The 26754-nt window shown below is 42.2% G+C and overlaps 1 protein-coding gene across 4 annotated transcripts in view; it reads right to left on the reverse strand.

The window, feature by feature from the left end:
• The window catches only part of SMYD2 (SET and MYND domain containing 2), a 50503-nt gene extending 26207 nt beyond the window's left edge, over positions 1-24296 (reverse strand). For 2 of the 4 annotated variants that reach the window (XM_037823910.1, XM_037823917.1), the window contains exons 1-2: positions 24017-24296; positions 3254-3317 (exon numbers count right to left, since the gene is read on the reverse strand). In XM_037823910.1, the coding sequence (XP_037679838.1) occupies positions 3254-3317; positions 24017-24189 (237 nt within the window). In that variant the 5' untranslated portion in view covers positions 24190-24296. Of the gene's footprint in view, positions 1-556; positions 609-3253; positions 3318-5543; positions 6767-24016 lie in introns of those variants that run through there. The other 2 variants (XM_037823926.1, XM_037823935.1) reach the window with 2 other exon arrangements.
• Positions 24297-26754: the final 2458 nt, after the last annotated feature.

Below are 26754 nucleotides of genomic sequence, written 5' to 3' on the forward strand. Positions count from 1 at the left end.
CAGTTCTGTCCCTGTGTGATCTTGGGCAGGTCACCACCCCCGACACTGTGTCTTTATCTAATGACTACTTGGGAACCCATAACCTCTTTCCCAACCCAACCATCCACTGTGTGGAGCTGATCACCTGACAAGTGCTGGTGGGCAGGGTCTATCGCTAAAGACGGTCCAGTTAATTACTAGCAGCTGAGAACCATGCTTTCTTAGGTGAAGAATCACTTAATTACCTTCCTCATCTCTGCTCTTTTCTGGTGCCACTTTTTACCCTTAACTGAGCCTCCACTTTGTTCCCATCCAAGCATTCCCTTAAACGGAGCCCTGAATACATTTTTATCTGAAGCAAATGCCTCAGAATCCTAATGATTTCACATATGAAGCTCTTGTACCTCCCATTATTTCTAGGCATTTACTTTTGTCGACTTTTATGCCCGCTGTATCACATTATAATACTCTGCCCCACACTTATTTAGTTCTTCAGTACTAAAGGATGAAAATCCTTAATAGCCATTAGCCTTTTCCTTCAACAATAAAACATAGATGAAACACAAATGAAACTTACAGGTTAAATCCGGCCAGCTACCTCTGGAAATAAGGGTTGAAGGCGCTGTGTTATACTTGTCATCCAGGAGGGTACTCTGGTCGCTTGGTACTTAACAGAAGCTTGAAAAATAGAATTGCAAGAGTTCCCCCCAGGAACTGGGTGAGTAGCAGGGAAAGGCCCCTGGCAGGAGGCTGGACACAACAGGCTGTCCTGGCCCGAGTCCTCCAAACATTAGACCCACTTAACTGTTCATTCCATCCTGGGGTTCTTTGCTACCTAAGCAATCATTTCATTATGATTTGACCATCTATACAACGTCTGAAGGAAGAGAATGTACAGACTGTCAAACTGCTTGTAGTAAAGCAATAAAGAAGCATTCTGGTAAATACGGGTTGGTGTATTTGGTAAATCTGAATGCTCCTCCAAGGGAAGGCAGCACTCACTGTGTGCTAATAAATGAGGTTTCTGAGTCTGCAAATCTGGGAGACTACGTCCTGGGGCCAGAGGAACCTCATCAGCTGCCTCAGAATCCCAACTTGGACATGACGATTCACCAGGATAATGCCACCTAGTGAGGCCCGATGGAAGGCAGCACAGCAGCCAGTGGTGTGGGAAACCCACAGCCCCTCTGCTCTCACACACTCTGGTATTCTCTATTAATGAAGCATTCACGGTTAAGCAGAACAGTGAAGATTTGTTCCGCAGTGAGGATTACTCACACAAATGCACACCATTAAAATCCTCAAGCTCTAGGTTAAAAAGAAAAGCAAACCCCTTAAATCTAAAGCATACTGTTTATTTTATTCTTTGCATAAAGCTAAACTTCAGACCAGCCTGAATTATACAAATTCTACTTCACCGTACACTGTAATATTGTGATTTATGATAAACCCTCACATCTCTACAGAGCTTTGCAGTTCATACAGAATTCCCCTATCAATCCTATCACTTGATTCTTACAGCTTGTCACGTGGCCACTACCAACCTCAGTTTACATTTGAAGAAACCAAGACTAGGGATGTTCTGTGATTTGTGAAGCCCAGGGAGCTCGGCAGGAGCAGAGCTGGGACCACGCCTTCCTCCTATTCCATGTTATATCCCCTATATTCGACTGTTTGCTTCTCTAAAAAAGCAGAACTTAATGAGTTAGTTTCTGGAGACATAATTAACTTATACACAGGACTAGCTAACTCACCTGGCAGGCCTGGTCTCAAGAGCCTATTTGCCCAGTACCCTGCAACCTCTATGACGTGGCAGCAATCTAATGCCGGAGTTCTCTGTCCCCAGTTGGTAGGAACAAAGTAGGATCTTTTTGCAAAGGAAGGCACACACCCCGAAAACTCAACTGTAAGCCCCACTTAGATTCCCACAGTGAAAAAGGCTAACTGTGGAAGCCTTCTGGGGGGGCACGGGGAGGCGAGCTGTGCCTGTAGTCTCCAGGGCCCAGGCAGGGGTCTGCCCCCCAGCCGCTGTCCCAGGCTATGCCTCATTCAGCTGAGGAGCCAATGGGACCGGATCCCCAGAGGCAGATGAGATGGGGGGCTTAGCAACCCCTCCCACTGCTAAGGCTCTTTGGGGCCTTTCTGGGGCCAACAGCATGGGTAGGTGAGAAAGAAAAGCAAGAGTGAAAGAAAAATGAAATAGCAGAAAATCAGAAGTAGATGAGGGTATTGTTTGTGTGTGGCGGGGTAAGGGGTGATACTGGATATGGAAAGAACAACAAAAAGAGGTACAGACATGGAGAAAATTTTGTCATCTGTCATGTAGGGATACCCTTTAAATGCAGCATTTCCCAAAGTGTATTAATAAGTTTCCTTAAAAAAAAACAAACAAACAAAAACCTGTGTACAGGGGTCAAAAAAGAAATGATTAGAAATTCATAATGCATATTAGCATATTAAAGACTGAAAAGTTCTGTAGTAAAGAGACCATGTTACACGAAACTGAACATAGGACAGATTTTCTGTGGAATACCTATGAACATTTTGTAGTATCTAGTGGAAGAGTTGGGGAAATACCTATCAAGGCCTCCTCTAAGCTTCTCCTTAAGCTTCCGATTCCCATGTTATGGGATCCACTTAACACTCTCATCCATCAAACACAATGGCGCAAGGTCTAAAAAGGTCTAAAAAGGTCTACGCGCAATCAGCTTCCTGAACCCCCTTCGCTTTCGCAGCTTCCAAGCCACTAGCTCCAAGTACAACAGGTTCAGAGCACAGCCACCCTCTGGCTAAGCAAAAGCTGTGCCGGGGGCTCACCTAAATCTAGCTGGAATCAGGCTAAATCTTAAAAGCCCAAGGGCGAGGTGTGGCCTGCTATATGGATTTATATTAATACAGACCCATGACAAGAACAACTGAAAAATTTCAAGACAGCATTTCAATATTTTTCACCTGTCATCTCTGTATTTTTCATCTGTTGCTGGTGCCCTTGGGGCCACATGGTCAACGTGGGTAAAAGACCTGCCTGCATCTAACACGGGTCTGCTCAAGTCTTTCCTACTACCCCCGTACCTCATTTTCAGTCCTGCCTGAGGCACCCACGCTGTTACTGCCTGTTAGCCCTGAGTCAGAACCACGAGGGTATCAAGCCATATCCTACACCACAAGTAGGATACAGGAGAGCACAGGGGGTTGCCATGGCAAGGAAGAGGACATCTGGATCCCACTCTTCAGAGAAAAGAAGGCCCTCCCTATTAGTTGGCCCAGCACCTACCTGACACTCCACATCGCAGTAAAATGCCTGCTTGCATCTTCCACATTTGGACAATCCTTCTTTCCTTAAAAACAGAAAGGGCACTGTAGTGATGAGAGGCACAGAAACGTGAAGCGGCACATTTTATCAGGCAATAATCAAAGCCATCTGGTGGGACAGCAGAGCCAAGATTCACCTTAACTTACTCTTCCACTGATAAGATACAGGAGATTTTGACCAGATTCAGTCCTTGAGTAGGAGTGAGCTAGTCAAAGAGTACAAGCACAAACATTTACCAAGCCCTCACAATGCAAAGAGCACTTTCCAAAGAAAGGAAGGACATGCTCTCTGACTCTGAGTGAACCTGGCCTGGGACACCACAGCCGTTAACATCGTCTTAACATCATCTCTACAATTGTTTTGGACCAGTCAAAGGTTATTATGTCCTGATTTTCTCAACTGCTAAAGAGGGACAAAAATAACAAAACTATGCTGCAGGTTTGACATCATAAAGAAAAATGTTGGGGTACACCTACAACAGTGAAAATGCAAAGTGAATGGCAAACCTTATTATTTGGAGATTACAAGTAATGCACAAGATAGACTTTACTATGTCAGTAATTCAAATGTCGTCCAGAAAGTTACGTTTAAAAACACTGCAACCCAGCAAGCAGAGACATATTCTTGAACTAAATCTTATTGGATCTGCTTGGTATACACACCTACCTTGCCAGTGTATTATTTAGATGTGATTCTTCTGCATCTTCGTAATTAGGTCAATTGTACCTGACCGTAGCTCTATTCTTTTTCTGCTTCCCACAAAGGCAGGGACATTGTAGTTTTCCAATTGTTCCATGCTCATGAATTTGCTGGGTTAGACAAGCCAAAGCTTTTTCAAAAACTGTGAGCGCTGAATTAAACCACACACTATAAAGTTTTTAAATGTTTTTGAAGTGGGGAACAACCTCATTGTTTAGTTCAGAGGGCTATTTGTAAAACCTGCTCTCTAGTTCTCATCAGCTGCGTGGAAGGCAGCTTTCTGACAGGTTCAAATGCTGACAGCACGAGGGGCTCCACACTGCCACGGGCCGTGCTGCATTGCAACAGAACCACCTCTCACGGAGTCAGCAGCCCTACACCAGGAAAGGGCGAGCTGACATTTCACAATGCACAGATCATCCTGCTGCAGAATCCTCTGCGGCTTCTTGTCAGCGAGTGGCAGTCACCACATTACTCCCACAGAATCAAGAAAGTTTTTCAAAAAATGCTACTGTTGGAACTAAACAGACTGCCTTGCAGTTTTCATGACAGCACTTGGATTCCAAGAAGCAGACTGGAGAATGTGTGAGAGAAAAACACATCTTGTGCTTGAGACATAAATAAATATTATGGGTTTGCCTATCTACCCATCTCCATAGTTCAAAAAAAGAACCCACTAAACTAGCTGAGTGTATTCTCTGGCCTGAAATACCCTGTAAGGGTGTAACTGAAGATATCCAAACCCTGACTTTGTATTTTGGAACATAAACGAAATGAAAGGCACAGTCACTGCTCTCAGGAAACAACTGTGAGGTACCTTGTAAACAAGCGCTACATGATGCTGTCCGTGATGGAAGTCAGAGGGTGGAAAGTAACAATGAGCAAAGCCAGGGAGGCAGCTTCCAAATTCTTTCCCCAAAAAAGGTATGTTTGGACATGGATAACGGGCAGATAGATGCTACCCCATAAAAATGCCAATCTAAAACAATAGTTTTTTAAGGTTTGTTTTTGTACAGAGAGAGGTCATAGAACCTCTTTGAGAATTTAACTAAAGGTACTAACTTCTCCCACAACCCCCCATATATTTCCTCAAAAAAAAAAAAACAGCAGTAAGTTCTATATAATTTCAAGGGCTTGTGAGTCACCTAAAGCCCATCCATGGACCAATAAAAGGCCCCTAAAACATGAATTAAGGCCCCCTATATAAAAGATTAGGAGAATATATTCTAAAATATATTTATTATGTCCACAACATACAAAAAAGCAAGGATTATACGAATCTTCAGATACAGAAGCTAGCAGTCAAATTAATATGAAACTAAGGTTTGTTTTCAGCCTCAAGGTAACATCCCGGGAGAGCAAAGGCAACTGGGCTCTGAATAACTAGGAAGGAACCCTAGAGGGATTGCATCAAAATAATAAATCTCCCAGCAGGCAGGCTTCCTTCGAACCAGCTGGTCACCAAGTCCAAACGCCACAAAGAATGAAGAACAGGAGGAAAAAAGCTAACTTTGAAGTATTAGCAATACCTTCCGCAATTTCCAATACCTACCTCAATGTTCTCAAACTGTTGTCTGCAAACTGCTGGGGTCCCAGAGACAGGGAGCCTGGGAGGTCAAAACTATTTTCAAAATAATGCTAATATATTATTTATTTTTGTCCCATTGTCTTGACCATTGCGCTGCAACAGCGGGTAAAACTTCAGGGGCTTTCACACGCATCAAAGCACCCAACTGTCCTAGCAATCACCATATTTTCATCGCCAAGAGCTCGCAGGAAGAAAAGAAAGAAAAAAAGCCAAGACTTAATAGTATCTCTGCTGAAGCAGTAATAAGTATTTTATTAAATCTCAATTCTTGAGTATATATCTTTTTAATATTCTGTTAATGAAATAGGAGGTATGTACAAAGCATTTCTGCTGCATACCATAGTACAATCTCTGAAGGAAAAACACATTTGATTTGCAACTAGCCACTTGTTTCCTTGGAATACTATTTTTTACTTGAAAGAGCAACTTCAAACAAACTGGTTATTCAGACTTTATACTATCTGGCAGATATGTTATTGAAATGAATGAAATGAGCCTGTCATTTCAAGGAAAACAACTGGCAGTGTTTGCTGCCAATGATGAAATTTGGACTTTCAAACAAAATTAGAATTTTGGAAAACATATCTGCCACGATGAGCCTGACAGCTTCCCAATACTTAAACTTTTCTGATGAGATTTGGTGGTGATATTAACATTTTTGATTTTTTGATCTATAATGATTTAGCTCAATTTTTAGAAGATCTGTATAACTTAGAGACCCAATGTTTTCCAAAGGACCAGCACGCATGATGTTACAAAATTATGCATGGCTAAAAGATTCATTCAAATCATAAGAAATGCCAATGGATTTTAACGTAACAGAATACAAAATATTTCATTGATATACCTTCAGATTCCACATTACAATTAAACTTTACGAAATTACCACTAACCAAGTTTTAGTGCTGTATCAAAGAATATCCATAATTATCTTTTTCAATTACATAGCTACATGAGGCCAGATTTTCCTGACATATGTCAACCAAAACAACATATCACCATAGACTAAGTTCAAATCATTTTTGCAAATCCAGCAGTCATCTATAAAGCCAGACATTGAAGAGACTTGCAAAATGAAAAGACCACCACCCTTCTCATTAATTCATTGTTTTGGAAAATATTTCTCATATAGTCTGTTATATTAACAGTTGTGATTTAAACATGAATAAATATTTTAGTATTTTATCTATTTTCATTTCAAATATGGTAAATAGCAACAGATATTACCCATATGGGGCTCTCAATAGTTTTTATGAGTATAGAGGGGTTCTGAGACCAAAAAGTTTGACAAGTGCTGATCTAAATAATCCTTTCAACTCTGTGAATAAGTCAGCATTGTTCCTGTTTTCCAAATGGAAATAAGGAGGCTCCTAGAGGTGAAATAACTAACCCAAAGCAGTCATTCAACATGTAAGTAGCAGCATCAGAATTCACTCATCGAGGTGCACATTTTGTCTTTGTCATACAAGAAGAACACCCTTCCCTGAGTACTGCTATGAACTGAATTGAGCCCTAACCCTTTCCCCCCATGAATCTGACCTTATTTGGAAATAGGATCATTAAAGATGTGACTGATTAAAATGAGGCCGAACTGGATGACAGAGAGCCCTAATCCAATATGACTGTTGTACCAATAAGAAGAGGAAATTTGGACACAGAGACAGACATAGGGGAGAACGCCATGTGACACCAAAGGCAGGGACTGAAGTGCTGCAGCTGCAAGCCAAGAAATGACAAGAATGGCTGGCAAATAGCGGTAGCTAGAAGAGGCAAAGAAAGATTCCCCTCAACAGGTTTCTGAGAGAGCATGGCCCTGGTGACAGCTTGATCTCAGACTTTTAGCCTCCTGAACTGTGAGACAATAAATGTCTGTTGTTTTAAGCCACCCAGTTTGTGACACTTTGTTACAGCAGCCCTGAAAAACTAAGACAAGCACTGTGACAACCATCCCGGAGAATACTACACCACATGAAGCAACAATGATCTGTGTGTCTGGATAATAGTGAAAACAAAACATATGCAGGAAGCATTCTTCACTCTGATCTGCAAAATGTCCAGTAGTATCCCATTAATGCCATTTTGCTTCAAAGAAGCAATGAGGAGGATCCAAGTTCATTTTCAAAATGAGATTTGGAAAGCATCTCCATAAAGAGGCTCCCTCAACCAACTGTATCACAGGAATCCACTTCACTTGAAAAGGGATGCAAGAAAACAAGGATTGATTTTCGAATCTACTCAGTACAAAGAAAGCCCCTCCCTCTCATTCAGTATTCTAAACTTCCAGGAGTTCCACAGAAGAGTCTGTGAGGGCCCCAGCCAGATCCGGCCCTCTGGGAACAGAGTGATAGAACACTGCTGCTTGCACTTAAAATGCAAAAAGCCTTTTCTAGCCCTGAGGTGGGCCTGACTGTAGACTCACAGAATTAACTACCTACTTACATGATGTGAATTTTCTGAACAGATCCTCCTGAGCCAGACTGCCTTTAGGGCTGGGGAAGGAGAAAAGATAAAACAGTTGCTGATATTGAATAATCAAAGACTCCACCAAGATCTACTTTGGTATAAGCAATTCTGTATGAGTCGGGGCAAGGAAGGGAGGAGGGAGCTCTGTTTAAAGTGTCCAGATACTTACTTTGATACTCTCCATAGCTAGGGAGAGATGTAAACTTTTCATAAGTCTAATGGATGAATCTGGTGTCTACATTGTGATAGAGATTGAGACTGAGACTGAGCTTGAGACTGAGAGACAGAGAGACAGAGAGAGAGAGAAAAATTGAGATGCTATGAATGTCTGACTATTGCTGACTGAGAAGTTATAGCCAGAAGGAAACTTCATATGGGATATCCATTTTCAGTGCAGGAACATACAAGGCATTTGGAATAAACTCTGCTCTTACAGAAAATCCAGCCGTAAATCTTTCATTTGCAATGTAACCTGATCTGAATTGTCCAGGAGGTTTGGGGGAAAGGCTGTGCAAAGCAAAGGAAACAAATTCCATCAAAGAAAGATTAATAAAGGTCACTTGGAGGAATGAACTAAAATCACCCAAAATAAAATAAAAGGAAAGTACCAGTGAATAACTAATGGCCTCTCACAGTGGTTCTCAACCTAAGCTGCACATGAGAATCATCTGGGAGCTTTTAAAAATAGAGGCCTGGGAAAGAGCCCTGCAATTCAGAGTTGACTGGTCTGTGTGGGGTCCATCCAGGCACTGGGAGTTTTAGAAAGCTCCCCAGGATGTTCTGATGTGCAGCCAGTGTTCACAAGCACTGACTCACCTAATAGATCCGAAGCACTCTTCTCTGCAAAGCAGACTGTTTACAATGTAATTCCCCCTAAGAATGAATGGCATATACTCCATTAATTAGGTTGTTTAGCTACCTTAGTGACGAATGTTAGGGTAAGAATAAAGTGGCTTACACTGTATTTTCTAACTATGATTGAAAGTACCCGAGAAGCCAGGTGCGAGCTTTAAGAGTGAAAACCCCAGTTTCCATTCTGCCTCCTCCAGATCCCGGCTTGATAATTTAAGATGAATTTAATGAGTTAGTTTTTCCACCTCCTTATTTCAAATCTCCTGCTCGCCTCTGGTGCTTGAGGTGTTGTGTCATCTTTGGCAAGTTATTCATCCTTTCTGACCTCAGTTTCCTCTATTTTACAGTAAGAAGACGACTCCTCCCTTAGAGGTTTGCTATGAAAATTAAATGAGAAAATACAAGTGAAGTAAGTGTTTCACACACAGCTGGGTACACAGTAAGTACTCAGTAAACATCAGATATTACTACTGCACTCTTTTTAAAATGTAATATCTTTTATTGTAGAATATAACATATATACATAGAAGTGATAACTTTCCAAGTGCAATTTATCAAGCAGTTAGCAAATTTCAAAAAATGTTATGTTACAGTTCCACAGTTTATTTCCTTATTGTGAAACATAACATATATACAAAAAGGTGATAACTTTCACATTACTATTGTACTTTTAATGAGCCTTTGTTATTTTGTTTTTATAAAGTGATGTTAATTACTGAAATACCTGCAGTACAATCTCTCTCCCACTAATATTTAGAGGATTTTATTTCTAAAGCTTTTGTCCTTTGGGTAAATATCTACCCTGCTATGAATGGAAGGGCTCTTTGAATTTAAGAAACGGCTCCATTCACAAAGGGGGAAAAGGAACATTATAGAAAAACACAAGTATTTGATTATTAGTGACGGGAACAGATCTTAGAATACACACGCCTGTCATTTTCTACTGAAGGAGACACACAGTGATTAATTTCCTTGCTTTTAAAATTCAGAAGCCATAAAGATCAACAAGTTAGAGATGTAATTAACAACTCCTGCTAGTTAATGTGTTGCCGCAGGTGCTGTTGGTCTAGATAAAAAGGAATTTGATCCTGTAAGCTTCCTACTTTCTGCTACTGAAATGAAAGCTTGGTGGGTTTCACCATGAAAGAAAATGATACTGGCATGGAGGGGGTTTGCAATAACAATTACTTTTAACTAACGGTGACAGAAGAAGTGACAAGTATGCTCTGTTGAACAGAGGCAGCCCCGGCCAAATGAAAAAGAGAAAAGGAAAAAAAGCCCAGCAGCACAATATAACTTCTCCATAGGATGAAATAAGACAATCAGAAAAAAAAGTTTGCCTCCCACCCAGGGAGGGTGGTTCCACTATCAAGGTCTCCAATCTTATTTTAGAGAAATAAAAATTTGAGGAATTATGGCAGAACCCTATTATAACCCAGTCAAGGGACAAGGATAATACTCAGGCTACAGGTTTTTGTGTGATCGTAAAAGATGCTCAACACATCACTTTAATCCACAATGTAACAGTGTAGAGGACCCACGTGCACTGGGGAGCTTCTTACTAGAGCTTTGCTGAACCTTCGCCTCAGCACCGGGCTTTGTTCTTAGGCTTGTTAAAAGTTACAGCCCGGGTCCGCTAGGGGAGGCAGGAAATATTTAGGGCAGTAAGGCAGCAACTAATAGGTTTTCCTAACTTTGGGGAAATGAGCCATGATTTACAAGGACAAGAAGCAGAGCTTGGTGGTCAGGGCAGTGGCGGGCCTTGTTAAAATGACGACACTAATTTAGAATTTGTTTTAATAAAGGCGCTGGCTGAGATGAAATTTACCTTTGCCTTAGAAAGAAAAAAAAATCATGAAGCTTATGTACAGAGGAGAAGACTATTTAGCCCACAGGAACAGCGAACATCAAACTACTCTTTTCAGATACCAGACAACTCTTATATCCAAACCTCATCTTGTAGTCCATGTAAAATTTCTAACAGTTAAAGCCTGCCCAAAGAATGAATGGATGGACTTCAAAATAATCAACATTTTTCTTTGGAAACATGTTCTTTCTCAAATTCTGTGGGAGAGCAGAATGACACACTTCCTTGCTACTTTTAACTTTACTTCTCTGATGCTGACTTACTTGAGAAGTCAAAAGGAAACATCTAAAGTCCTTTCTTTTGAACTTAGGTCTTCAAAAAGGAGGAGATAATAAATAACCTTCACTGTTTCTTCCATTGGCACAAAAAATGGTAGTTATCATTAAGTCTTTTGTAATGAATACTAATATTCTTTTATTCCTCTATAACCACTGTTGCCCTAACTTCTACAATTCCAAAGTGATTAAATATTGAGGAAAAGGACAAAACCACAGGAACACAAATTTAACTATTTAAAAACTTTAAATGCTCCTACAATACTTCTCATTTCAGCATTCTGGCCACAGGAATAAACCATGTAAAATAACTTTTACCCTAATGCTACATGTGTGTCCAGAGCATGTCAGGTCCTCTGCAGCCAAACATGAATATTAACATGAGTTTAATAAATGTTTATCAATATTAACCCACTACACAGATGACCTGTTCTGAGTCTTACTTATAGGAAAATGCAACTTAATTGCTTACAGAATTTTAAAGAGATGATTCTCTTATCCCGTTTAATTTTCCTGTAGACAGACAATTTTCTGTTAAAAGAAAATTGCCAATTTGTTCAGGTAAATTACCCCAATTGCAAGCTCTACCTTGGGAACCCACACTTTTCAGACATTGTTCAAACAGATTTAACCTATTTTTCTTTCAATCTTTACTGCTTTTTTTATTTTCTGGATGAAGATGTAAAATCATTTTTATAGAATAAAGTCCTGCACAATGATGCATGTGCTGATTGGAAGCTGTCATGTGCCCCAGAAAAGGCCATGTTCAATCCATCCCTGTGGGTGCAGACCTATTGTGGGTGGACCTTTTGATTAGGTTATTTCATAGAGAAGTTGCCCCAAGGTGGGTCTTAATCCCCTTATTGGAGTCCTTTATAAGAGGATAAAGGACACACAGAAAATGCCCAGAGAGCTCAGAGAAGCCCCAGAGAAGCTAAGAGATGAAATTAAGAGAAGCTAATAGAGAAAAGCCCCAAAGAAGCTAAAAAAGGACACACACAAGCCCAAAGAGGCCGCCACTGGAACCAGAAGCTGAAAGCAAGAAAACTGGGGGAGAAAGACCAGCAGACGCCAGCTACGTGTCTTCCCATGTGACAGAGGAGCCCCAGATGCCAGCAGCCTGTCTTCAGAGTCCAGGTATCATCCTGTTGATGTTTTGAGTTGGACATTTTCATGGCCTAAGAACTGCAAATTGTAAGTTAATAAATCCCCATTATAAAAGACAACCCATTTCTGGTATATTGCATTCCAGCAGCTTTAGCAGCCAAAACAAGGCAGTAAAGAAATATCTCTTACCACCTTAGACAAGTAACTTCTATTCAGAAAGTATTTTTCTATGTACAAAGTGCTGCCCTAGTCTTTGTGGAAAATATATCTTCATAAAAAATGAACTACTTGGGGAAATAAGCCCTGCCTACAAAAATGGTAAATATAAATACTAGGTAGAATGATTCAGCATTCAAATGGCCCAAGTGACACCAAATTCTGAAGGAGAAGCAGCACTAGGACTGAGCTCTTGGATGACACAGAAGTTAGGGCACAGCAGTTATAAAAGATGTTGTCTTATTCATCTTTGTATCGCCAGGGTTGGAACACAATGCTAGTATAATAAGGTGTTCAACAAATATAAATAGCAAAATGTTGTAAAGTAAATGTAAAATAGTAAATATATAAAATGACTCTGAAGTATGTAAGAGGAAGCTTCATAAAAGACATGCAACTTGAGCTGAACCTTTCTTGAGTATGAACAGCATTTGGATATAAGGCTTTACCAGGGAAAGAGGCTGAGGGTGAGGACGGGAAAAATGCAGAGAAAAGCAAGCTAGGGTGCAAATGGACACAAGAAGAATGACATATCACCTTTATGGGGCACTGGAAAGACCACCAAGATCAAGTTTAGGGTTTAAATAAAAAATAACGGGAGATAATGTTGGCTAGATTAGGAGTGACACTTATTACAAAGGACTTGAGCAGTCTAGATTTTGTCCTGAAAAAAATATGGAGTCAATTAAGGGTTCTGAGAGTCTTCACAAGGATTCATTTCAAAGAATGACAGGGCTGTAGAGTTAGATAGATGAGGCCTGTTTAAAGGCCACCAGTAGATTCATGTGCAGAAATGAAACTATTCACTTAAGGATTTATTGAGATAATAAAGTGCTAGGCTTCATGCTAATTGCTGGAGTTACAAAGATTAGTGAGTCCTATTTCTTGCACTCTAGGAGAAAGAGTGACAAAGGAGGTACTTACAGTAAGGTGCTATGGGAGCCAAGATGAAGATACTAATCCAGCCTGCAGAAATCAGGACAGACTTCTCAGAACCAGGCAAAGAGGGGTACAGAAGAGAGCAACAGCAAGGTGCATGTGCACGTGCAAGGACATGTGTGTATCACTATAAGTAATCTGGGACTGCCAGAGTGAAACTGATACGGCAGAGCAAACCAGATTCACATGGCCCCTGAAGCCATCCCTGTGTGCTCCCCATCAGCACCTCCAGCTCTCTGGCGGGGTTAGATCAAGGCCATTTTCTAAAGATTCATACAGCAAGAAGACAGAGGTGGGCTTCTTTCCCCTTCTCCGTACGAAGAAAATATTTTGTCACTGGATGCCTTGCAAGGCCTGAATATGTGTCAAAATACCTTTTTGAGGAATAAATTAAACGTTGGCTGTTATGTACCCCAGAAAAACCTGTGTTCTTTTAATCTATTCCTGTGGGTGCAGACCTATTGTGAGTGGGGCCTTTGATTAGGTTGTTTCCATGGAGATGTAACCCACCCAATACAAGGTAGGTCTTAATCCTTTACTGGAGCCCTGTATGAGAGGATAAAAAGACAGAAAAAGCCCAGAAAGCTTTGAGAGAAAAGCTCCAGGGAAGCAAGCAAGGACTCACAGAAGCTCAGAGAGGAGGCCACTGGAACCAGAAGCTGAAAGCAATGGAACCCGGGAGAGAAGGACCAGCAGACGGTGGCCATGTGCCTTGCTATCTGACAGAGGAACCCCAGATACGAGCAGCCTGTCTTCAGAGAAGGTATCTTCTGCATGATGCCTTAATTTGGGCATTTTCATGGCCTTAGAACTGTAAAATTATAAGCTAATAAATCCCCATTGTAAAGGCCAATCCATTTCTGGTATATTGCACTCTGGCAACTTTAGCAAACCAACACAAATCTTGTACTTCTTTATGAACCTGTAAGTTTGTAAGTGTAGAAAGCCTTGAAGGTTTTCTTTTTTTTTAGTGATATTTAAAAATATTTACTCAGGTGTATGGGTAGGCTACATTTCATTGACATCCAAAATATCCATGCAAAGTTACTACTTTTTTAACACAATGCAGGGATGCTGCAATTTCATTAGATCTAAGCATTCTCTTCTCAAAGCTCCCTCTTGTGAGAATTAGATTAAGTTTAGCCTTCACACAGGGTGGGGGCAGCTTGGGGGAATGGCAGAGGGTTAAGAAACCAAGACATAATCCATGGCCGGTCCTCCTGTTTATCCGCCCACTATCCTTGCAAAGTAGAGACTGGCGGGGGAGGGGTAGAGTTTCCTAAAATAGCCTCATAACTTGTTACCAAAACTAGCTCAGACTGGCTCTGCAGTGTAAAGAACAAAGGTAAGAGGCCACGTAAACATAGAAGTGGTGTCAGTGGCATAACTGGGCATAACAGTTATAGTCAGGGGTGGAGACTTGTTTCAAATGTTTCAAATTCACAGGGGTGGGGGGTGGGGGGACAGGACAACTTGTTTTGAATGTTTCAATTTTGCCTGGGCTGAATGTTTCAAATTTGAGCAGGTTAGTTAGGCTTGTCAAATAGGCTGTAACCTATCACCTCTGGAGTATCCAGCCAATGGAGAAACAGGGGAGGGACTTGTGGGTTAGGCATAGGGAATAAATAGTAGCGTTCTATTGTTGTACGCGCCAACCCCCCACATTTTGATTGTGCCCCTGTTCTTGCAAGATCCTGAATAAATTCTTTTCTTCTCCACAATTGGGTGAGCGTTTATTCCTTTTTAGGTATAGTGCTTGTTTCTCACACTCTTAGCTTGCGTAAGTCATGAACCAGAGTGTTATAGTTAAACATTTTGGCTAATAGAATTTTCTTCATGGCTTACCGGTTTTCAACTGAGCAAAAGCAAAGCAAAGAATCCCAAAACCTTACTGCCTTCCATACAACATCTTCTGAACCCTTACAAAGTTCAAGGCACTGAAGATGAGTAAAATCTACTAGAATATAACTCTATGATGGTAGAAATCTTTGTTCCTCTTCTTCACAGCTGTATCCCAGGAATACAGAACCCAGTAATTGCTCCATAAATCTAAGTATTTGTTGAATAACTTAAAAAGTACATTCCCTGTCCTCAGGAGGTTTACAGTCTCTTCCTAATTAAATGTCTCTTACTGCTGAGGTTTTAAGATCATGTGAAGCTATCACTGTCAACAGCAATTGACATTCTACCACAGATCTGTGTACTGGACAGATAAGAAAGCTTACAGCTGGCAAACGGGCAAGCGTTTCCTACACAAATATCAGCACCATGAGAAAAATCCCTGAAATAGGGTCAGTACCCACCCATCCCTGAAGAGTCTTTCCTGGTACTCACAGATTGAAGGGAAAAAATCTCCTCCTGCCAAAGAACTTTTCATTTTGTCACAGATTCCAATAGAACTTCTTTTGAAAGTACCAGGATGTAAAATCCTTGAGATTTTTATTTGGCTCAGATGAAAAATTATTTTGTATGCCAGCCAGATTTTCTTTCCATGTCTCTCCCTTAGGATATGCACAGGTCTGAAATTCACTTCTCCACTGTTTTCTGTATTTATCCTCTCTTCCATGGCAACTCTGTATCCCCTTGGCACCAACACACTCTGCTCCTCAAAGCACAAGGTGATACACAACAGTGTCTTAGCTGTCATAGCATTAAGCTGGCCTCTAGAGAGCAAAAACTTACCAAAGATAAGCACTTTTGGATTCTCAGATCCACTCCTTCCTATAAAAGCTAACCCAGTCCATTCTAATAATACACATGCAATATTTTTACTGAGTCATCTGAAACTTTCCACTTCATGTACAAGATGTTAATAACTTGGCACAAGGAGTTCCATACTATATTTAAATTTTTGATTGAATAATCTGAGAGACACAGCTGGATTCTCTGCAAATGCACGGACTAGAAAGATTAGTTGTTTCCTGAACCTTCAAGACTTTTTTGTATTATTTTCCACCTAAATTGCATATTTCTGTCCTTCAGAGAAGTCTTGAAGAGATCTGATTTCCTTCTGTTCTATTGTGTCGGTGTGAACGCCTTTGCAATTGAAAAGGAGGCCGCTGAGGGTGGTAGGAAAGGAGTCAGCAGAAGTTACACAGAGTGAGGTGTATGGCTTTGTGACTGGTTAGAGCACCGGCGCTAATGAGGCCAAGGTCACGGGTTCAACCCTGAAAAGGCAGTCACTTCAGTCAATTCCCTTGCTGGAGGACAGCACCCCTAAAGTACTGCAGATATGCTGGAAATCCAAAGATGTGAGGACTGGGGATGTGGGTGGGAAAGGTGATGGAGACTGTATAAAGGCTGATAAACGCAAGTCCCTGGAGAGGGAAGGAGATAGCTAACAAAAGCCACCTCCCTCCAGTTCCAGAACAGGCTGCTCACCAGGAGAAAAGGACAGCACAGGGTTCCCACCCCCCCATCCCGCCCTCGGAATATTGCTACAGAAAATCCCTGCTGTGGCCAAGCTGGCCAGAGAATCCAGTCAGTGCAGTCAGGGTGCCCTGTCCTGGGCCTGTCCTGCTCTCTGGTGATGATCAGGACATATAAATACACATATTCAAAGATCAGTGGCAAAATCCCTTAGAGACGCTGTCTGCGAGAGCAGTAGGAAATGGGAATGGGGGATCAGGGTGAAGGGGAAAGTTTTAAAAATAAAATTGGCCTTGTGCAAACCAAGTGAAAGCAGGCCTTGAACTGAGCAGCATGATTACCTCAACTCTGCATCTGAGGTCAAAAAAAGTATGTCTGGGCAGTGGCTTTAGTTATGACTCTATGAACATAAAGGATGGTGTAAAATTATTGGCAGATATGAAGTGGCATAAACTTGTAATTATGTCATATTTTCTTTAGATTGACAAGAAAAAGAAAGGCGACATTAACCTAAGCCAAAAGAGGTAAGTCTTAACATGCCAAAATAGAGACTTTGCTTGCAATTTTCTTGCTATTTCAAATTCTAAAACAAGACAACTTTGCTGTCCCATGTTCTCACCAAATTCTGAGTTCTCTCAAAGACCAGTTTGCTGTAAACTATAGCATTGAGCCCTGGATCTTTCCAAAGAAATGTCTTGTCTAAGAATTTTTTAAAAGAAACAGTTGATACTCAGGTGTGCAACCTGCTTGTCCTACAAGAACATCTATTATCCAGGGGCCTCCTGGAGTGGCTGCACTGTAAATTCTATTTCCAAACCTCACCAATTTAACTTTTGCACAGAGAGAAGTTCTAAAGAATGGATATGGTAAGGGAAAAAGAGGGGCTCTACTCTGATGCTGACCCAGCAGAGGATACAAAAACGAACTCTTTACATGCAGGCATAAAGACTGAGGTGGTGAACTTTGGTTTAGTTCTGGTGTAATGTTTAAAATATTCTAAAGCACAAAAGGACCAAAGCCTCACGTTCTTGTTATGTTTTATTATGTAATAAGTGTATGTACAAAAGAATAAATGTAACTTATGTAAACATCAAAGCATCATAATAAAACCAGTATCTCTGAACCCCCCACTCAGCATAAGATATAGATCCAAGACAGCTGAATCAATTTACCTTTTAAACTTCTAGAAACAATGTATTGGTTTGTTGAATTACCTGTTGGGGCAGAAAGAAAGTAAAAGAAAAGGGGTGATAAAAATTACATTCACTCCAGGAGAAATCGGAGATGGCCCAAATCATAAGATGCTCAGGAAGAAAGATTACACTTGGAATGGCAAGACCTGACTCCCAGCCTGAAGAGCACAGAGCCTGGCCCTTGGGAGGCACGCAGTATTTGACCCACCCACCCCCCAAAAAAGTATAATTCAAGGAAACCACTTAACCTCTCTCCAACACTGGTTTCTTCCTATTGTAAAATAGGATAAGGCCCTATCTGCACCATCCATCCTTGGGAGGATCAAAATAAGAATGTGTCTGGAAATGCTTTATGAGCTGCAAAGAGCAACATGATTTAAGGGAATGTCGTTTTATAAGGGATCTTCAGATATTTTTGATTGAAAGGATTTTGTGGAATTGCTTTTGGGAGGGAAAGGTGTTAGATGGTGGTTTTAACTCAACAGGGTTTGAATTTCACCTCAGGATATCCTGCTACTGTTCTGCCTCTTTCATCTGAAATCGTTTCTGAGCATGCAGCTTGGTCACTGAGTTCCTACAAGCTGTAACAGAAATTATGTTCCCTGCATATGAAAAATATGCATGTTATGGCACCAGGCACATAGGAAGTCTTAAAGGAGGGCTCCTTGCCACAGTTTCAAGAATCCTCCGAAGGTCAGAGCAGACAGGACCACAATATCCTTGCCATGTGGAATATTCTGTTTTTCTCCATTTCTCTTTTCAAACATTTGTCTAATCTCACATAAAAGAGTATTAAAGTGTCTAAGCACTTTGGAGCTAAAAAACAAAAAAAGCTCTTTTTCTAAGAAGTTTTACCTGTGTACATTCGTTCCATCATTTCCAGGTTTTGGAAAACATACTGTGTGCAGCACACAGGTGTCCAAACCATCAGACAATAGAACTTTTCACAGATCCTTCCTGCATAATGCATCTCCATTCCTGGCTTGCACTGGAATGGCTGACTGGAACCATGTTCAGTCAAACCCTCACATGGAACACTATTCTCTGGGAATTTGCTTTCCAGAAGCTCAGGGACGTCCCTGATAGAGCTGGTCCTGGCCCTAGTCTCTGAGCACAACACACACGCAGGCTCAGAATCTTCTAAGCCCTCAATTTCTGGTTTCTTTGTGCTAAAGAGTTGAGTTTTCAGCCTGTTCCTTTCCTCTTGCATTTTACTATAAGCTGCAAGAAGCAACTAGGCTTCACCTTCTACACTTAGCTTGGAAATCTCCTCAGCTAAATATCCAAGTTCATCGCTTTTAAGTTCTGCTTTCCATCCAACATCAGAACTCAATTTTGCCAAGTTCTCTGCCACTTTAGAACAAGGATCACCTTTCTTCCTTTTCCAATAGGACAGTCATCATTTCCTTGTAAGACCTCATCAGAAGTACCTTTAGGGTCCAAATTTCTATCAAGAGTCTCTTCAAAGCATTCTAGGCACTTTTTATCAAGCACTTCACAATTCTTCCAGCCCCTACCCATTACCCAGGACCAAAGCTGTTTCCACATTTTTTGTTATTTGCATTAGTGGCACCTCACTCTCCTGTTACAAAACACTGTTTTAGTTTCCCTGACTGCTTAACTACGGGAATTGTTAATTCCATTAATTGGCTTAACAATGGGAATTTATTGGCTCTTGGTTGTGAGGCTAGGAGAAATCCAAAATCAAGGTGTCATCAAGGTGATACTCTGTCCCAGAAGACTATGGCATTCAGAGGCTGGCTACCTGTGATCTTTGGCTTTTCTGTCACATGGTATGCACACGGCAGCCACTCTTGGCTTCTCCTCTCTGTGACTTTTTCTCTCTCTGAGGCCTTCCCTATAAGACCTTCAGTAACAGGATTACGACCCATCCTGATTCAGTTAGGACCCTAACTGAAGTAACCTCATCAAAAGGTCCTATTTACAACAGTTCACACCCACAAGATGGATTATGTTTAAGAGCATGTTTTCTGGGGTACATAGCTCCAAATGTGCCAGTATGGATATATTATGTACCCCAAAAGCCATGTTTTAATTCACTCTTGTGGGATATTTGAATTAGGTGTTTCCATGGAGATGGGACTCACCAAACTGTAGATGATACTTATGATTCGAGTATTTCCACGGAGGTGTAGCCTCACCCACTTAGCGTGGGTCTTTATTAGCTTACTGGAGTCCTTTAAAAAGAGAGACCCAGATGCTCCCAGAGCGTGCTGACATTTTGAGATGCTAGCCCCGAGTTTGCTCCAGAGAAGCTAAGAGAGGACAAAATGCCCCAAGAGCAGCCGAGAAAGACTTTTGCAGAGCTGCTTGGGAGCTGACAGAGATGCTCAAAGATGCCTGGACTTGCAGACAGAAGGATGTTTGGAGATGCTAAGCTACAGACACACAGGAGCTGAGAGAGGAGCTGAAACACAACCTGGGACCAGCAGATGCTAGCTGACAGGTGTTCCGGATGCCATCGGCTGTTCTTCAGTGAAGGTATCCTCTTGTTGATGCCTTAGTTTGGACACTTTCATGGCCTTAGAATTATAAATTTGTAACTAATAAATCCCCTTTATAAAAGCCAATCCATTTCTGGTATTTTGTATAATAGCAGCATTAGCAAACCAGAACATATATCCAATTTTTATTCAGTAAACATGAGAATTTGAGAAATTTGAAACCATTTCCCCCCTCAGAGATGCTACCCCCAGAGAATATTCTTGGAATAATTAGAATCACAGCAGTCCTGGGACAATGTCCCCTTCTGATGTGTTTCAGCCAGGCACGAAAAAGCCTTTCTCAGAGAGCCTTAAGAAGACAGCGTCAAGATTTCATGGCCCTTACTATTGGTTAAGATCAGCTAAAGACTGTTCTACTAGTTTGGTAAAACAATGAGAACACGAGATGAATACTGCTACAAAATAAATCTGGGGACAAATATGAAAAAAATTCTGTATCGCTGCCAAAACAAGACATCTTAATCATAGTGTTTTGCTCATGCAAACATTTTTAATTTTGAAACCACTCTGAGTGAACCATGCAGGAAGAAAATTCACTAAAACTGGGTTCTATTAGCCTTATTCCAAGGTGGCCAAGTGAGTCTTTCTACTTTTGCCTCATACCCAGAAAAAAGGGAGACAATATTCTTGCCCTTTAATGACCCATGAGGCAAGGGAATAAAAGATCAAGAGAGAGAAAACTGCCCACCTGAGGAACTGCACACAGAATGGATATTTAGATTGAACACTGGTTTACAGTGGATTTCCCCCTTTTTGAGCCAAACTGAAGTGTTAAAATATGTCAAATACTAAGTTTAAAATATAACGTATCAAAAGAAAAACTGCCACAAAAAATTGGCTAACAGCAAAAAAAAAAAAAAAAAAAAAAAAAATTTATATGAGACTCTGTGTGTCCCTGCATGAACACGTGTGTATATAAACTACCTAAAAGGTCTGATAGGGACAGCTTCCTAGCGGAAGACATTTATATTTTTAGAACCTGCCCTCTGCAGAAGAGGTGCAACACACATCTTCCCCAGTGTCACCCACCAAACTGAGAAAATGCGACACAAATTTAAAACTCCCAGAAACAATCCTTTGCCTAAACTGCATTAACAATAAGAATCTTATTCCATTGTGACCTGAGAAATTTCCCATTATTTTTCAAGTTATAGAACATACTTATTCCTAAAGAAATCAGTGTTTCTTTCCCTCAAAAGTAAGTTAAATCCTGATTACAAATGATGTGACATGGAAAATCTCTGGTGGCCATTTATCTTAAGCAATACTGTTTTCAGCATAAGAAAGGATAAGGGCTAGTCCTTGTGGAGGAGAGGTGCATAAGAGGTAGTTGATTTTGATCTATATACAGTGACATTTACAGAATTCTACTCCTTTGAGTCACCATGAACATAGATGCATTCCCTTATGGTACAGCTGCAAAGACCTGATTTGTCATCAGTCATATGCAAGTAGTTGTCAGAGAACTGGCGCTAAAACCATCAGATTGATTAAGTCACTAATTCTAATCAGATTCAGTGGAAATCATAAAGAGAGGAACAAAGATAATTCTAGTGCTATGGGTATCCTGGGTATTATTTCTTGTGTATTATTTTAGTTGCTTTCAAATGACTCTGGAAAGAGAGGAAGCAGACTCTGGGTACTGACAGATGTTCATCTAGGACAAACAGAAAGGGAGGGAGTCCAGCAGTAACACTCATTGTATGTGGGAGCCCTGGTGGTGGCCCCAAAGCAACAGTCAGTAACAGAAACAAATGCCATCAGAAAAAGGCAAATAATAATAATAATAATAATAATAATAATAATAATAATAATAAAGGAAACTTTGTCACACATGGCAGAATAATTGAGGCTGAAAGATTTGTGAAGTTGCACCTGCCTGTACATTAATGTTCTAAGGTTGAGGGTGTGTAGTGTAGATACAGTTAGGAAACACAGCTAAAGAGAAGACTCTCTCAGTCCCTCTCAATACTTTCTGAACTGAGGGGGATTTGATCTTTAATTCACTGGAGGAATGGACTGAAAACTATGATCAGTGTACCTACTATGTGCTTGGCATTCAATTCTCATCTCCCAAGACGGCATTCACTGATCACCAGGATCCCTGCTGGAGGCTCCTTGTGTGCTGGTTGACCCTGCTTTGCTCCTGTCACCGCAGACACCCACACTGCTGCAGACTCCCAGCCACAGCCGGGCTCAGAAGATCAAGGGACCAGTCACAGCAGCCTTTTTAACTTTGGGAAAACCCAATGCTCACTTCACTCAAACGTCGCAAAGTGGTGCCATGACCCTCTAGCTCTTGGCTCACCAATTCAAAGAGCCACATCACATACAGCCCTTAAGCTGCCCACTGCATGATTCCGTGTCTAGTTCCTTTCCAGGTCCCCCCAAGCGGAAGACAGTTCTGGCGGGGAGTCTGGGAGAGATTACTCTATTATTTGGCCTTTGTCCCTTCTTTTCCTACATCTTATTGTAGAATAAGGCACACAGGTCTCTGAGATTGAGCACTTCAGTGTATACTGAACTTGAGGCCTGTTCTCAAAAGGTACCTGCAGGATCTCAGGTCTGCTTAATCTAGCCCCAGAATCTCCATTTCAAAGATGAATAAACTGAGGTTCAAACAAAGGAAAAGAAGGTCCCTTCCTCAGAGAGTGGTTGGAAGACCTCGTACAAACTTAACTCCAGAGCCATGTCTTCTGCCTTGGTAAATTTCCTGAGCACCTAACTAGATGGGAAATGGGCAATACTGAATGAGACCAGGTTTTCCCTTAAATATCAGTGTGACTGTTTGTATATAAAATCACACTTTCTCTCTGGGCTTTAGTTTTCTTGTCCATAAAATGGAGGGAGATTGGGTTGGATTGGTGATTTCTAATGTGCCTTCCAGCTCTGAAACTATCATAAGGCTTGAGGATATAATTATATGTGGGTGGGTGTGAATATATATAGATATATAGAGAGATACACACATGATATGCTGCAATTAAATATCATCTCCAACCACACATCTTGCCTAATTCCCCGCGACCAGGCTTTCCTAATTCCAAACCAAGGTCAAATACGCCCCCTCAATTCAGCCCCTGAAAATCCGGGATGGGTGGCAAGTACCCCAGAAGCTTCTTTCCAAACAGCAAGTACAGAGAGTAAGAATATTTGCATGAAATATTAAATCATTAAGGTCCTTGGAGAAAACAACCAATCTGAGTCAGGGCTGCGCTATGGAGGCTAGAACACGCAGCGGGAAGCACAAGTTAGACCAACAGCGGCTGCCTAAATCTGGGACCCCGCTGCCAATAAACATCGTGGCAAAGTGTGCCCATGCTTGGAACACGTCTGGCTCAGAGCCCACGTCTGAGGACAGGAACCTGCACTCTTGAGTGTTAAACACCCGGAGTGCGCAACTCTGAAAATGTGCCAGGCAGAGAGTGCAGAGGGAACTTGACTCCTCTTTCCTAAAGCACGTGGCACCGCACTGCACCGGGTTAAAACGCCCCGGCTACCGCCCGCCTCCAGGAAGCCCCACCCCACCACAGCCGCCTGAGCCGCCCGGCGCTAGGACCCTGTGCGCCGCGCGCGCTTCCTCCCGCCGTGGTGCCAGCCGCCGGCGCGGCGCCCCCGGCTCCCGCCCTACCTGGTGAAGCAGTACTCGCAGTGGTTTCCCCGCTCGTTGACCGTGAGCACGTAGGCGTAGGCAGGGCAGGAGAAGAGCAAGTCCCCCACCTGGAAGGGTTGTAGGGCCCGGAGTCCCCGGCCCTTGCCCGGGCTGCAGAATCTCTCCAGGCCGATGTCGCCCTCTGCCCTCATGGTGGCAGTGAGGCAGGCGAGCGAGTGGCGTGGGGCTGAGCCGGCGCGGAGGGGCGCCTGGCTCCGGCTGTGCCAGGAGCTGCGGCTCCCCGCGAGCTGTTATTGGAGAAGCGTCACCCCGAGCTGCGGGGGGTGGGAGGGGGTGGAGTGGGAAGCCACCAGGCAGACTCGGCAGCGGCCGCCCGCTCCCCGGAAGGGACTGCGGCCCCGCCCGGCCCTCACCCCCGGGGGGTGGGGGTAGGGAGCAGAGCCGGCCACCCCTCCCCGAACGACGGACCCTCTGGGGCTGCCCCGCACGGCTTCCTTTCCGGTGTGGCGACAACAAAGAGTCCCAGCCCCCGTGGTTCCTGGAAGAAGGGCGTGAGGCGTCTGCACCTCCGCGGTGTCTCCGCGGAGTGAGCGAGATGCTGCCGCCTCCCCGGTGGGTGGGATGGGGTCGCCTAGGAAGGCAGGTATCCGAGGCCCTCCTCCTGGGCAATCCGCTTGGCGCAAAAGATGACCCGCCCTAGGTGCATTGAGGGGGGCGAAGACGTCCCTCAATCCTACAGTCCTGTGTCCTTGTCAGAGATCCTAGAAGGAGTGATCGGGAACACAGAAGAGAAACTGGGAAAGGGAGAGAACCACAGTAATAAAGTTTGATGTACTGAGAGCTAAAGGGCCCTATATGCCCAAGGATGTGCTTGTGAGGCTTCAAACCTGGGGACGCAGGTCTCACTGTGTACGTAGTTTGTCCTCTGCCCCTCTAGGGAAGTTCATTACACGGACAGAAGAGGAACGCACCCATCACCCGAGTGCACTGAGAGTCTCCCTTCACTGTGAAGGACACTGAGAAAACCAGAGACAGCCTTGCCTTTGGGGAACACAGATTTTTGAGGTCAATAAGATCCTTTGGCCAGACCACTGTGCTAGGATTTGCAGTGGTTTTAATCTGCTTGACCATTCACTTTGGTCTTAAAAAAGTCAGTTACCTTACGGTCACATCACATGGAGAATGAAATGAGTTAATACATGTAAAGCCCATAGAACAGTGCTTAGAACATATGTTCTATACACATATGTACACGAAAAAAAGGAAATAATCTTGTTTCACGTAGGGTTGTGTGAAAGCTGAAACGTGAATGCAGTAAAGACTGTCAAAGTATAAAGATAATTGAGCAAAAAACACTAATACTTCAAACTATGATCTCAAAATACATTACCACTATTAAGTTCAGGGCTAGTTTAGCAAAGGGAACCCAGGAGCAGCAGTTAAGGAAGCTTTTGCAATTTCCTAGCAGAGAGATGCAGAGAGCCTGAATCAAGGCGGTGGCATTAGAGAAAGAGGCCCAGACATCAAGGATAACTCCAGTTTCTTGCTTAGGCATATGGTTTCTCCACATGGGAGATGTAAGTCAAGCCAATAGCAGATAATGTTGGCTTTCTAACTTTAGCCTAATCAAGCTTGTAAGCTCCAGACAGAAACCATAAATATCCTAGAATTTTGGGGATGGAGGAGGCATTTTCTTACTGATGAGGAAATGGAGGCCCCGTGAAGTTAAGTGATTTGCCTAATACCCCAGTGGCAGAGCTAGCACAATATTCCATGTCATTCAACTTTTAAATCTTTATTACATGCTTACTGCATTCCAGAAACAGTGATTAGGGCTGGTCGTATAGTGGTAACAAAAACTGTCATACCTCCTCCCTCCTCGTAGAGGAGGAGACAGGCATTAAGCAGATAATTACATAAATAAATGCAAACTATCAGTGATCTCAAGAGTCCTAAGGCAGAAAATCATAGTGGATTGACCTAGTCAGGGAAGGCTTTCCAGAGAGAGTAATGCTTGAGCTAAGATCCAAAGAATGAATAGAACTTAAGTAAAAGAAGAGGAGGAGGGCCAAGCAGACCAAACAGGGAACAGCATGTGCAAAATTCCACTGGTAGAAAGAAACATGTTCTCTATGAAAGACAAAGAAAGAGTGGCTAGAGCAGAGTTGGAGGAGGAGTGTCGTTCCAGATGGTAGGAGGTGAGAAGGCCTTGTTGGCCAGGTGACAGGTGTTCACACTGAGCAACAGAAAGCCTCTGACGGGTTCCAGATCACCATTAGAGAACAGTAGTCCACTCTCCCTATGTAAGTTGATTCTGACAATTATGTTCCATTATAAATGAGCATTATATGCAAAATGAAAGAATTTTCTGAAACCTTACAAGTTTCTGAATACAACCCTATATAGGCAAATCTTGGATACATTCCTGGAGTCTATATTTTAACACGATTTCTGAGGGCTCTAATCACCACAAAGCTGGAAAGATTGACATAGACGTAAATAAACAATTAAAATACAGCAAATGACTTACTGTTTCAAGGATTAATTGTGCAAAATATCTACTTTTTTATTTTTTATTCCAAGTAGTTCCCCCACACACACTTTCATTGGGCAAGAATTGTCCAAAAATGATAACATAGCTACTGAATTGTCTTTCCAGGTAAATAGTGGCTGGAACAGACTTATTCTTGTAGATGAAGGTGACTGATTTGAGAACACTGGAAAAGAAAGAGCCTCATTTCAGAAAAAAAGCCTGT

The sequence above is a fragment of the Choloepus didactylus genome, chromosome 2 (assembly GCF_015220235.1).
Source record: "Choloepus didactylus isolate mChoDid1 chromosome 2, mChoDid1.pri, whole genome shotgun sequence".
Taxonomy (NCBI): Eukaryota; Metazoa; Chordata; class Mammalia; order Pilosa; family Megalonychidae; genus Choloepus; species Choloepus didactylus.